This window comes from Cetorhinus maximus, chromosome 7 (assembly GCF_964194155.1).
Source record: "Cetorhinus maximus chromosome 7, sCetMax3.hap1.1, whole genome shotgun sequence".
NCBI classification, from domain to species: domain Eukaryota; kingdom Metazoa; phylum Chordata; class Chondrichthyes; order Lamniformes; family Cetorhinidae; genus Cetorhinus; species Cetorhinus maximus.
The window spans coordinates 33,644,291-33,658,895 of record NC_135885.1 but is presented as its reverse complement, the minus strand read 5'-3'; the positions used below and the strand labels follow the sequence as shown (position 1 = coordinate 33,658,895).

At 40.4% G+C, this 14,605-nt stretch overlaps 1 protein-coding gene across 2 annotated transcripts in view; it reads left to right on the top strand.

Annotated features, from left to right (window-relative positions):
- nbeaa (neurobeachin a) overlaps positions 1–14,605 on the top strand; it is a 1,012,857-nt gene that overhangs the window by 946,856 nt on the left and 51,396 nt on the right. The window contains exons 49-50 of one of the 2 annotated variants that reach the window (XM_078545315.1): positions 12,185–12,247; positions 12,570–12,659. In XM_078545315.1, the coding sequence (XP_078401441.1) occupies positions 12,185–12,247; positions 12,570–12,659 (153 nt within the window). The remainder of the gene's footprint in view (positions 1–12,184; positions 12,248–12,569; positions 12,660–14,605) is intronic. The other variant, XM_078545316.1, reaches the window with a different exon arrangement.

The following is a 14,605-nucleotide window of genomic DNA, read 5'->3' as shown; positions in this document are numbered from 1 at the left end:
GCCTGCCATTGGAACATTGAGGGCAATACTTAGAATTTCCTGGAGATAACCCAGAGGGACAGTAATCTGATAGACCAATGTCCAATACTTATCAGCTGGTCTCTGAGGGGGTCTCCACTTTCTCATCAATATGTCATTTTTACATAATTACACTCAGTGACCCTCACAGCACACCATCTGAGATTGTCCCAGCAAGCCAATACCTGCCTGTTTGGCCTTAATCAAGGCAGATCTGCTATAACATTCAAGCTTGCTATCTCTAGAGTCTTCCACCATATCCAAATTCCTAAAAAAAAAAGTTCTTTGTTAACTAAACACCTAAACGTCCTCCCCACAAGTAAATCTGTCTCATCTCATTTAGCTATACGACCATGGTACCTAGTTATCACATAATCCAGGAAGTTCCTCCTACAAAACTCAGTTTCCACCATCTTAGCTGCCTTTCCTGAAACCCTTGGAGATGCCAACACCTTATCTCCCGCCAAATTATTTCCGAATAATAAATCCACGCCTTCAACAGGCAAACTAAGAATGACTCCAATGGTGACAATCCCGCTTCCTAAGTCACTTTGTAAATTAACCTTAAAGGGACAGATAAATAAAGGGACAGGATACAAATGGACAGGAAATAATTCCCATCAATTGCAATACTTTTGCATCCACCAATCCAACTAGAGGACAAGTCATAGCGTCCGCCACCATCAATGACTGTATTGCCCCTGTATCTCTAAGAATATTAATTTGTTTACCTGCTTCACAGGATGAATATGGGAACACTTCTCGCTTAGGCATAAAACGCCTAATCAGTGTCCTGATTCACTTTATCAGTACCCAAGAGGGGAAAGATACTTGCTCATATACCCGCTAAGACAGTAGTCATTGAAGGGTCACTGTGCAATTGTAGCAATGCTATTGTCTTGTCACCAGCTCCCCCTACTGTTACAGCATTTTCTGGAGAAACATTAGACATGCCCACAGAACCTACAGGCTTAGCTTAATTTTCAGCAGTCTGCCTTCACATGCCCTGCATTATGTCAATAATAACATGTTGGTCTCTTCAAATCATACTTAATCTCCCACACTCTTTTTTACTACCCTAGGAAGCACTTGTCGCCTCACCTCTACCGTCCTTCTCACTGGAGCCCAATTCTTTCCCACTATCAAATCTTTTATCTCTCCATCTTTTCCCATGAGTTTGCAAACAAAGGCTTGCTGCCACCTATACATGTTTGTGGAATAATTTGTTACTATCGGCCATAACAGTTGCTGACTTATTTTAGAAACTTTACAGGCTTTTTGGTGGGACATGATTCCTAAAGGAATGCTGTTTTTTCAATTCTTCCATGAACAACAGCACTAAGTTTTTCAAAATCTTGTTTGAGCTTCATAGACCTATACTATTGATCAAACACTCTTTCTTTTTCTCTAGCAAATTCCACAAAATTCTGATTCTGTATTTCCTCAGATTTCTAAACTTTTGCCTATAAGCTTCTATGAAACTAATTCATATGCATTAAGCACAGCGGTCTTAAACATATCATAATTTGCAGACTGTTCATCTTAAAGGGTTGAGTAAACCTCTAACACTTTCCCTACCAAAATACTTTGTCGTAAAATTTCTCTTGACCATTGTAACTTTGTAGGAACTTTCTCAAATGAGACAAAACACATTTTAACTCTTTCCTCACTGAATGTAGGTACAAGGTGAACATTCCTTGCTAAATCAAACCAAGGAGTTAAATCTGACCTCATGTCAAGTCTGACTGCTAGTCCCTGTTCATGTAATCAAAGCTTTTCTCTGTTCAATTTAAATTTTCTGGCTTTTCTCTCTCTTTACAATTAAAGGCTTTGCTTTTCTTTTATTCTCTGAAACTCTCGATCTTTTTCTCTTTCTTCCCTTTGGAATTCTAGTTCAAGTTTTGATATTTCCCTTTCTCTTTCTTCTCTTTCCAACTCATTTCTCTTTTTCTTTTTCCTCTCTTTTGAGTTAAAGATTTTTTATTTTTCTTTCTCTGTCAAGTTCAAGTTGTCTCACTTGTAACTGAATCCTAGCCAACTCAATCTGTCTTTTTTCTGGATTACCTTTTTCTACCTCAAGTTCAAGTGTTGAGCCAATATCCCAACGATTTCTGCTTTCTTAGCGCTTTCTTTTAAATCTATCTCTAACTTTTCTGCCACTGCTTTAAAGTTAACAAAATTAACTTTTGTTAACTGCTACAAGGCACTCAAAGACAAGTGCCCTCTTTCAAGGAATGCTTCAGAATAGACATGGTCATTTTAACTTTTCAATAAATATAGCAAACGTCACTGTAAAATCTTATTCTTTTAAACTCCGGACAAGGCCACAATTTTGTTAGAGGTCCTGTAGAGAATGATAGCTTTAAAAAAAGACATTTGAACTTCCAGTTGATAGCTGAAAGGATGATATGACAAGATTTCACATTTTAAGATTTTTACTGTAACAAATAGACCAAAAACATGATTGAATAAACACTATTGTTTTAGGCAACTTATACTTCAAGCTGTAGAGCTGAACTTTCCCCTTTTATTTTTAACACCACTGGAAAACCCACTTCACACGTGTACTTTGCACTGCACCTTAAGTAGTCATTTGATTTTTCCAGACCCAGTCCAAAGTGATTCTTTGCTCCCAAGTGTTTGCTTCCATTCCTTTCCTTCCCCAGCCTAGTAACTTTTAACCCTAGAACTGTCTTTCATGATGAGGGTTTTTCTTAGCGATTCTCCCTCTAGCGCAAGCTAGGCAAATCTTCCAGCCTCATTTCAAATCCTCATGAATTTGGTCCTTTTAAATCAAGTGTCAACTGTATTCCTGTGTCATGAACCATCGAGATTTTCAGCCTCTAGCTGCTCCATCCCTCCCAGATCCTGACAGGCTGCCTGTATCTGAGAGTATCAGGGATACCTTAGAAACCCATCTCCTTAGCAACGTGAATCACACGGGCCTTGTATCTAAGTAGAAATTAATTGACACCATCCAGGACAAAGCAGCCCGCTTGATGGGCAATAAATGCTGGCCTAGCTAGCACTGCCCACATCCCATGAATGAATAAAATAAAAAGAAATGCTGATTAACAAATCTTGAGACACTAACTCTCATTTATCTTGGACATAAATGTACAGTTTAAAGCATGACTGTTTATAACGATGGCGTAGTGGTATTATCACTGCACTAGTAATCCAGAGATCCAGGGTAATGCTCTGGGGACCCTGGTTCGAATTCCACCACGGCTGATGGTGGAATTTGAATTCACTAAAAATCTGGAATTAAAAGTCTAAAGATGACTCACAAAACCCCATCGGGTTCGTTAATGTCCTTTAGGGAAGGAAATCTGCTGTCCTTACCTGGCCTGGCCTACATGTGACTCTTAAATGTCCTCTGAACAAGGGCATTTCCAGCAAAAAACTCAGCCACGTTACCCTGTTGAATAACCCCTGAAAACAGACATGAAGCATGTGATGTGCGATTAAACCATGCCCATTGATTGTAATGCAGATAGCATGCCAAATTTGTGCTGCCTGCACATTTCCATGATTCTGTTGGTTAGGCAGACTTCAGAACAGCTTCATTTGCCCTAATTTCAAGACCAGAGTCCCAAAATATAACAATGTTATATAACCTGATATTTGTAAACGACACTCAGGTTTTCTGTAGAAGCTTGACATGCTCTGAACTCCCATATTTTTTGTTGCCTTCAGGTTCTGTATCAGCTTGTATTCGCTATCTGTAATGGAAAGCACTAGGATTTAATATTAATTTTCTCTATAAACATCTTTCTGTGCTGATTGTCTAATCCAAAACTGCCACAGGGTGAGAGAAAACTGAAAAATAATATTTTATTATTCAGATTGATAATAACTGGGGCTAAATTGAAAAGCCCCTGAAAACAGACGTGAAGCACGTGATGTGCGATTAAACCATGCCCATTGATTATAATGCAGATAGCATGCCAAATTTGTGCTGTCTGCACATTTCCATGATTCTGTTGGTTAGGCAGACTTCAGAACAGGTCACATGACTCCCTTCATTTGCCCTAATTTAAAGACCAGAGTCCCAAAATATAACAATGTTATATAACCTCATATTTGTAACACAACTTCAAATTTCTTGTATCATTGATTTGTCGAGAATCTGTGCTTCAAGTTTATATTCAAAATGCTTCCAGCAAGATATGTTTTTGTGGTTTTACCCTTCATTCATCATCATGGACTGCAGCAGTTTAAGAAGGCATCTCAGCACCAACTTTTCAAGGTCAATTAGGGATGTGTAATAAATTCTGGCCTAGCCAGCAAAGCCCACATCCCTTGAATAAATTTTTAAAAATGATGATTGTCACTGTTGTAAAGTTGTTTGGTGTCTCAGTAAGAGGCCTGGAGGCTTGTATGGTTGAACATAAACCATTTAATTGGTAACCCATTATTATATACATCTCCAAGCTACAGCCTGCATGGGTGCTGTCTCCATGCTGGCCCCCACCAAACTCTACTATACACCATCTATCATCATGTGACTCTCTACATTACTATGTGGACGGTACTGTTTCCCCAGTCCCACATTAACTCTTGCTCTGCCTGAACATCCTTATACTACACCTCCCTCAAAATCCTTACCCAAATATATTTACAATACAATCTTCTTTACTTGCTACCCCTTCTCCCTACCTCAAGTCTCCGACTTTATAAATTCAGGTAGTCTGCAGGCTTGACAATTCTTGTGAATCTCGTTCTGTCATGTTTGGAGGAGTGGTAGTCTCAGTTGATTTGGGTTGACTTTGTCAGTTTCACATTGAAAATGTAGTACTTGGTGTTTCTGGTACTTGTCATCTCAATTTGATTTGCTTTACCGTTCCTTCGAGTTGAATTTCTCTTTATCGACAATCCATCTGCTTTGTTCAAACACAGTGGGTTTGTCCCGAGCCTTCTGAAGGGAATGTTCACCCTGTTCATTCCTAGAGTGGACTCGGATTTCCCTTTTCTATGGGGTCCGCCATGTTCTTCCTGGAAATTGACATTTCAATAATGGAACCTTCATTTCCACTTGTTTCACAATTGCAGCCAAGTATTTGTTTACTGTCTTATTTTTCAGTACATTTTTACGATACTTCTAACACTTGAAGTTCATCAGGTTCTAACATTTCATTAGCAAACTCACTGTTCGTACATGAACATTGGTTCTCTGCACTGAACAGTTTTCCCTTAGCAGAGTCTAATTCCTATGTGCTACTCTTCAAGCTCACGTTCGTTAATTTTACATCCGCTAGTTGTTTCTGAGACTCTTCGCACTCCTTTGTGATAACTTCTACTTTCTCTTGCAACTATTCAACTTTTCCCTGACGCTCTGGGTTCCTGATTTTCATTTCAGCCATGTCATTTTTCAACAACGCAATGGTTCTCAGTAAGTTTGAGGCATCCAGTGCTTTTTCTCCTAATTCCTTGAGCTTCAGCATCGGATTTGCATTTTCCGATCCTATTTCTGTCTTTTCTTTCCCTGCCTGCAGCAGAGCTTTGTCCTTGTCCTTCATTTTGTTTTCATTGTTGGCCATGTCTGTCTCCAGCGAAGTCTTAACTTGTTTCAGTTCTGTAACTGCACTACTCATGGCTTCATTATCTGCTCACAGTTTAGTTCTATGGCTTTTCCTTTCAATGCCTCCTCTTTTCCATTCAGCTGGTTCTTCAGCTCTTCAGTCTCTTTCTTTTACCTCTTGGATTCCTCCTGGAATATTGAACATTGCTGAATCTTTTCTGCCAACTGGCTCTTTAGTTCATTCAGAGTGACATTAAATTCATGTTGCTTCTCTTCGTAATTTTCCAGAGGAACAAACTTTGACCTGAGGGATTCTTGTAGCATGTGAAGGGCCTTCAACAGGTTTTCCTTTTCTTTGTGAAGCTCAATTACTTAGTGTTGAGTTTTCTTGCAATTCAACAGAGTCTCCTCCAGTTTCTTCTCCTGTTCTTCAGTTCTGCTGTTCAAGATGGTCTTCATTTCTTCATGCTGGTGAAGGGTTCTGTACTCTTTTTGCATTTTATCTTGCGGGACAATTAATTGTTCCTTCAGTTGTTTATTTTGTGTTGACCACTTGCCGACTCACGCTGCACTTCAGCGCATTGTTTTGTCACTACTGATAGTTCCAATGCAGCTTTTTCTGAAGTAATATTCAACATCTTTTTTAACTCCTCATGTTTTCCAGGGCCATGTATTGATTCTTCAAAGAATCTTTCAGGGCAGCAACTTCTTGGAGTGCCTTTTCTGCCTGCTGTTGTGCCTGGCTATAGTTCTGGTTGAGTTCTTCCAACTCAGCTTTGATATGTACATTTTCCTATGGAATACTATCATGTTCTTTTTGCAGGTTTTGTTTCTTTTGAGTTACCTCAGATAGCTTTCCTTCACTCACAGCCAGATGTTCGCTCTGCACTGTCACCTGCTGTTGCAGCTTGGATATAATGTCAGCTTTATCAAAAGACTCTATTTTTAAGCCTTTTGGCTGCTTCTCAGCATCTTTCTTCTGCACTAAACTCTTTGGCTAGTGCACTTCATTATGCTGACATGGTCTGCAACCATCTTATGATTTTCTTATGTATAGCCTCCCTTGGCCTGGGGTCTCCTGTCTCCCCTGGCCTGGGGTCTTGGTGGTAGTGACAATTGCACCCCAAAATCCCAGAGAAACTGGAGTAAGAACCCAGAATCTCAAAGCATGAACAAGTAAAGAAACTGAAGCCTCACATGAGCAAAGTGTGCCTAATCTGTTAAATCCACCTGAGAGGGCATGGGGCCCTGGTTTAACGTCTCACCCAAAAGATGGCATCACTGACACTGCAGACTTTTCTCAGTACCACACTGGAGTTCCTGCCTTGATTTTTGCATCCAAGTCCTGGATTGGGACCCAGAACCTTGTGACTCAGGTGAGAGTGCTACCAACTTTGCTATGCCTGACAGTCTGATTGCACGATAGTCATTGACACACCCACCTCTCTCTTGCAGGACAAGTTGGTGCATATCCAGAACACCAATAAGTATGGACAGCAAAATGATTGGTACATTGACTGCAGTAATGCCATTGAACGTCAAGGGACAATGGTTAGATTCTCTTTTGTTAGAGCACGAGCACCAGCTGGATACAAGACTATGCAGAAATTGGAGCGCTTTCTCGCATGGAAGCATTGGCCAACTCAGTTTGCATACTTGTGGAACCCTGATGCTGCATCTGATGGCCAATATTACAGCTTTCATTACAGTCCAAGCAGTAGCCACCCAATATCTGCAATGGAAGCGCAAACTGCTGTCATATAAAGTCAGCTTGCTGCCATCATGGCTAGTATAGTGTGCAGCGTACAGAATTGCTGAGCTACCATCCCAGGGTTGTGATCGTGACTCTATGGAGCACGAACCTTATGCCCTATTTCAGGATGTCAGCATTCACTGTCACACCCCTGCCACTCCACCAGTGCCCTTGCTGTTGCCTGGCAGCTAGCCAGCGCAAACTGCTGCTACCAATGGTGTGAGTATAATGCACAGCTAAGCCTTTAAGGCCCTGAGCTGTTTGAGGCCATCTTCAGTGTCCCCCTGCTGAGAGTTAGCAGCCTCCACTGGCCAAGCTCTGGTTCCGTGGTCATCATTAGACTTTTAATTCCAGATTATTATTGAATTCAAATTCCACCATCTACCGTGGTAGGATTCGAACCCTGGGTCTCTGGATTACCAGTCCAGTGATAGTAACACTACGCCACCGCCTTCCCATTATAAGGTCAGAAGTGGGGATGTTCGCTGATGACTGCACAATGTCCAGCACCATTCGCGACTCCTCAGATACTGAAGCAGTCCATGTCCAAATGCAGCAAGACCTGGACAATATCCAGCTTGGGCTGACAAGTGGCAAGTAACATTTGCGCCACACAACTGCCAGGCAATGACCACCTCCATCAAGAGAGAATCTAACCATCGTCCCTTGACATTCAATGGCATTACCATCACTGAATCCCCCACTATCAACATCCTGGAGGTTACCATTGACCTGAAACTGAATTGGAATGTGCCATATAAATACTGTGGCTACAAGAGCAAGTCAGAGGCTAGGAATCCTGTGGCGAGTAACTAACCTCCTGACTCCCCAGAGTCTGTCCACCATCTACAAGGCACAAGTCAAGAGTGTGATGGAATACTCTCCACTTGCCTGGATGAGTGCAGCTCCCACAACACGCAAGAAGCTTGACACCATCTAGGACAAAGCAGCCCACTTGATTGGCACCCCTTCCACAAATATTCACTCCCTCCACCACTAAAACACAGTGGCAGCAGTGTGCACCATCTACAAGATGCACTGCAGCAACTCACCAAACCCCCTTAGACAGCACCTTCCAAACCCACGACCACTACCATCTAGAAGAACAAGGGCAGCAGACACATGGGAACACCACCACCTTAAAGTTCTCCTCCAAGCCACTCACCATCCTGACTTGGAAATATATCACCATTCCTTCACTGTGGCTGGGTCAAAATCCTGGAACACCCCTGCTAACAGCACTTTGGGTGTACCTACACCAAATGGACCGCAGTGGTTCAAGGGCTACTTCTCAAGGGCAATTAGGGATGGGCAATAAATGCAGACCTAGCCAGTGACACCGACATCCCGTAAATGAATATTAAAAAAGTAGGGTAGCATTGTGTCGGAACACTGGAACAGGCAGAGATATGTGAAAGGCAGCTCTATAGGAATGCACAAGGATAATTAGCTGCTTTTTATATGCAATATGGTATGATTACACTTATAAATTTGGTTTGGAATGTTTATTTTTGCATTGTCATAAAGCAGATGCTGTAATAGTCATTGACGGAGGGAAGGTAAGGGGCGGAATTGTCCCAGAATTGCATTAAGTGCGGTAGCAGACATGTAAAACAACGTTTTACCCGCCAGCCACAAGAGAGTTAACTAGCAAGAAATATAAAAACAGACAGGAAGAGCTTCAAGTATATAAAAAGGAAGAATAGCTAAACTAAATGTTGGTCTCTTAAAGGATGAGACTGGGGAATTAATAATGGGAAAGAAGGAAATGGTGGAGACTTTGAACAAGTACTTTCTATCTTCATGGTGGAAGACATTAAAAGCATCCAAGAATAGTACAAAATCAAGGATTAAAAGGGAGGGAAGAACTTAAAACAATCATTATTACTAGAGAAAAGTACTGAGAAAACTATTGGGAGTAAGACTGACAAGTTCCCTGGACCTGATGGCCTTCAACCTAGGGTCTTAAAGAACGGTAGCAGAGAAAGTGGGTGCATTTGTTTGTAATCTTTCAAAATTCTCTGCCTTCTGGAAAGGTCCCAGCAGATTGGAAAACCTCAAATGTAATGCCACTATTCAAGGAAGGAGGGATCAGAAAGCAGGAAACTATAGGCCAATTAGCCTTGCACCCATCATTGGGAAAATTTTGGAATCCATCATTCAGGAAGTATCAGCAGGACATTTAGAAAATTATAATCCAATGTGACGTCGACGTGGTTTTGTGAAAGGGAAATCGTGTTTGACAAATTTATTAGAGTTCTTTAAAGATGTATAAAGCAGGATGGATAAAAGGTAACCAGTAGGTTTAATGTATTTGGATTTCCAAAAGGCATTCAATAAGCTGCCACATAAAAGGTTGATACACAAGAGTTCATGGTGTTGAGGGTAATATATTAGCATCGATAGAGGATTGAATAACTAACAGGAAACAGAGAGCCAAGATAACCATATTCAATTGGTAAAACTGTAAGCTAGTAGGGTGCCACAGGGATCAGTTCTAGGGCATCAACTATTTACAATCTCTATTAATGATTTGGATGAGAATATTGTAGCTAAATTTGCAGATGATAAAAAATTGTGAGGTGGATACAGAGTCACAAGGTGATATAGATAAGTTAAGTGAGTGGGCAAAAATTGACAGATGGAATAAAAGATATAAGATATGGGAGAAAGGATAGAAAAGCAGCATATTATTTAAGTAAAGACTACAGAATATTGCATTTCAGAGGAATATGGGTGTACTCATAAGTGAATCACAAAAGTTAGTATGCTGGTATAACAGGTAATTAGGAAGGCCAATGGAACGTTGACCTTTACTGCAAAGGAATGGAGTATGAAAGTAGGGAAGCCTTGTTAGAACTGTATCAGACATTGGTGAAACCACACCTGGAGTACTGCATACAGTTTTAATCTCCTTATTTAAGGAGGGATTTATTTCCATTGGAGGCAGTTCAGAGATGGTTCACTTGGTTGATTCCTGGAATGAAGGGATTGCCCTGTAAAGAAAGATTGTGCAAGTTAGGTTATACTCATTGGAGCTTAGAAAAATGAAAGGTGATCTTATAAAAACATTTAAAATTGTGAGGGGGCTTGACAGAGTAGATGCTGAGAGAATGTTTCCCCTCGTTGAGGAATCTAGAACTAGGAGGCACAGTTTCAGAATAATTAAGATGAAGGTAAGGAGGAATCTCTTCTCTCAGAGGGTTGTTAATCTTTGGAATTCTCTATCCCAGAGAACAGTGGAGGATGGGTCATTGAATATATTCAATACTGAATTGGACAGGTCTTTGATCTACAAGGGAGTCAAGAATTGTGGGGGAAGACAGGAAGGTGAAATAGAGGCCATGATCAGATCAGCCATGATGTTATTGAATGGTGGAGTATGCTCAAGGGGCTGAATGGCATCATCCTGCTCCTGTTTCTTAAGTTCTTATGAATGCATGTTCCACTGTGTAAGATTGAGGGTGCATTTGCTGGAAGATTGAGCTCCAAAATGGCACTGATAATGTCAAATTAGCATTGCATGGAGATTGACATCATGATCTGCCTCCTCTTCATACTATTGGTGGATGTTCATTGCATGTATGCTAACGCTTGCACCAATACGGTGTCCGTTCACCACAAGTGTGAGAGTGCTGTCAATGTCATTTTGGAACTCTAAGAGCCCTCATGGAATCCAAAAATGGGCACTTTCAAGCCCAATTTTCACTCGTTATGCTCTGGTATAAAGGGGGAAGCAAAAACCTGTTTTATACAAAGTGCATTCACCATGTGGTGCATGCAATGTTTATTCTTAACCCTTTAGGAAAATGTAAAATGCTGGACACTTAAGGTTCCAGTATCAGCCTAACTAATTTATATTGTTACAATCTCTGAACAAAACTAGGTTTTAACATACAGTACTTGCATTATTGGTGTACCTAGATTTTCTGCAATTCACAAGATCCTATTGAGGATGCTAAAGTTATATGATCATGAAAACAGTATGGCCATTATCAAGGGAACTGCCCAATGTAGTGAATACTAAATCATGTGAAAATGTATAGAACCTTTTAGCCTTAAGAGAAAAGAGTAACTTCAAAAGCATTGGGATCTGTCTTGAATCCATGTCCAGTCATTTGTTTTTACAGTATGCGCATTGGTCTCCTTTGCCACGCCACAGCACCCCTCCCCCGCAGCCCCTCTGAACTCTGTGGCCTACTTACGGCGTCATCAATTTAAGAGTAATAGTTGATGTAATCAGCAAAATTGTAGTTTTTTTCTCAACACTTAACTGTCACAATTTTTAAACTGAACTGAGCTGTTGGTACTAGTTTTCCTGTTTGTCAAAGCATACGGAGGCTGCATGGTTATAATGCTTTTTAATCCCATTTGCTCTGATTAGACCTTCTATAGAAAATGAACAAATTATTGGCTACCTCTGCTCTTGGTAATAAAAATAGCTGGAAGGAATTTTCCTCTTGCTTGACAGACTATGGCTTTTCATCTATGCACTGCTGACTGACTTGTCTCCTCTGTGAAGCCAGCTATTTCCTGATTTACCACGGTAGGGCATAATTGGTAGTTTATGTAACATTTAATTCATTGCACAAGAGAATCTCTTTCTGTCAGTCAGTTTGGTTTATATGAGAATTGGAGCGCTGCAATTATCTAAACACCACCCTCATATAGAATATGTAGCTAACAAGGTGGTCATCTGGGATGGAAAAATAAAATGACGCCCTTTTTCTTCAAGACACGTGAATGCTATAGATGAGGTAACTGTTTTGTCACAGAAAGATGTCAGAAATCTTTTTAATGAGCAATTAAATAATTGCCATTTCTTCACTGCATTTTTGTCAAAGGATAATTGCTTCCTGGCCTGTGACCATTTTGTCTTTTTTTTAAAGATCCCAGAGTCTTATTTCGTTAGAGATCCCTATACATTTCTCCTTACGTCAGATTTTGCAAAGGTATTTCAGTTTAAAGCCTTGATATATATGTAGTGCCTATAATCTTCCTGCATGTTGTCATCAATTAACGTTTTTTATTGACCCTTTAACTTGTTAGAGCGAGTGTGAAGGAAGAAAGGAATAATTAATCTCAGCATGTTGCAAAAAAATGTATTGGCCACAACTAACATTTAGCTTAATTTTACAGACCGTAAGAGAAGCACATTTGCTATGAATTTCCAGAAATCTTAGCTGAGCTTGGATGTGCTTGTATTGTCAAACAGAACATTGACCCTTCACTTTGATGCATATTGATCATGACAATCTTTCTTTTCTCCCTCAGGCCATGGAAGCGCACATACAGAACCTTGGACAAATGCCATCTCAGTTGCTTATTGAGCCACATCCACCTCGAAGCTCTGCCATGCACCTGGTGAGAAATAATGTGTTTGGAATCTGCTTTACCTGAACTGCGCCTGGTGTAAAAACAAAATGCCGGGTTGCAACAGACAAGGAGGCACAATTCTGCAAGGCACAAAGTAGAAAAAAAACAATCACGCCTGGTTGTTGTCAGAAATTCATTATTACAAATAAAACTACAGTAAATTTAATCACCCCTTCCCAAATTAAGAACAGCCCAGAATTCTTTACAGGTTTAGATATCTCATATAACAAATAAAGTATTGGAGTAGATCTTTTGAATTTATACTGAAATTTATCATTGAACAGGAATACATGTCTCTAATTCAGTTTTGAAAATCAATGCATCCCACATAATTTTATATCCATTCATTTTAACTAATTCTTCTCAGACCTGCACTTCTCATACTTAGCACACGCTGCCATTGAAAAGTAAGCGTTTCTTTTCTTCCCCCTCCCCCACCCCGACAACATGGAGTGGGAGTTATCACGCATGCATGGTTACTGTAAGATTGAAACTTGTGATCTAATCTGTGACAATGGATGAACAGGGAGAAGGCAAATGGTAAGCAAACCAATAAGACACCCAGTGGATGGAAATAGGTACTGATCACATGCATGAGGATAAGTGAGGAGCAGTAGAGGGGGACAATTACTGGAGGGAGATGGCAAGGGAATATATATGACAAGGGGAGAAAAACGTTAAGGGACTATGTTTGTTTGTTAAACAGTCACTGAGAATCTAAGGTAATAGTGTGAGAGATATACAGTACTATTAAGATTAATAATAATAAAAGTGATGGGAGAGAGTGAAATATAAATGATGAAAACAGACAAATGAAGAGTAACTAGAAATGAGATTAGTAATAGATATTAATAAGAATTAAAGCAGTAGAACAGGAGAGATACATGATGCAGACACGAGATAGAAATATATAGGGGAAGAATTTTCCCATTGGCGAGCGGGGGTGGGGCCCGCTTGCCGACGTGTAAAATGACGCACGGTGACATCGGGCAGGTGTCCCGATGTCACCGTGCATCATTTAGATTTTCAGTTCGGCGGGCACACAGCTGACTTTGCTGCGCGCCCGCCGAACTGTCAAAGGCCTATTAAGGCCATTTAAAACCTAATTAATTCAATTTCATGAGTTGCAGCTTCAGAATATTTTATTATATTTTTACAGCACTTTATTTTTGCTGCTTTTATTACAGCAATTAGGGAAATCTATTTTGCTGGTTTTCAAATTTTGTACCCCTAGGGAAAAATTTTCACCCCGTTGGGAGGAAAGTGCAGGAGCAGGCGCACCTCCAATCGGCGGAGCCCAGGCGGCCTTGGTGTTTTTCATGAAACCTCATCCACAGGTGGGATGAGGTTTCATGAAGTGTTTTAAAATCTAATAGAAATGTATACATTTATTCTTTTACATGTCCCAGCTCATGTGATAGTGTCACATGAGGGGACCTGTTTTAAAAGTGTTAAAAACTTTTATTTAATACTTTAGCACTGAAACAAATCTCCCTGAGGCACCTCCGTGCCTTGGGGAGATCTCTGTGCTCTTTCATGCGCATGCACGAAAGAGCACAGGGAACATCTCAGGGAATTCCACTCACCCCACCCGCACAGGGAGCGCTCAGCGCTTCCGGCCGAGCGTCATGCTCGGGCCTTAATTGGCCCACCCACGCATTCCCCCCCCCAATGGGAACTTGGGGTACAAAATTTGAAAACTAACAAAATAGATCTCCCTAATTGCAGTAATAAAAGCAGCAAAAATAAAGTGTGGTAAAAATATAAAATATTCTGAAGAAAATAAATGACTACAATCTAAAATAAGGAAGAGTCAAAATAATCCTGAAAGATAGCAATAAATGCCATTCTCTTGTCCTTTTTACAAATAAAATTCCTGACATGAGCAAAACTACAGGACATCAACAAATAATATTGACACACTTCCCCATCAC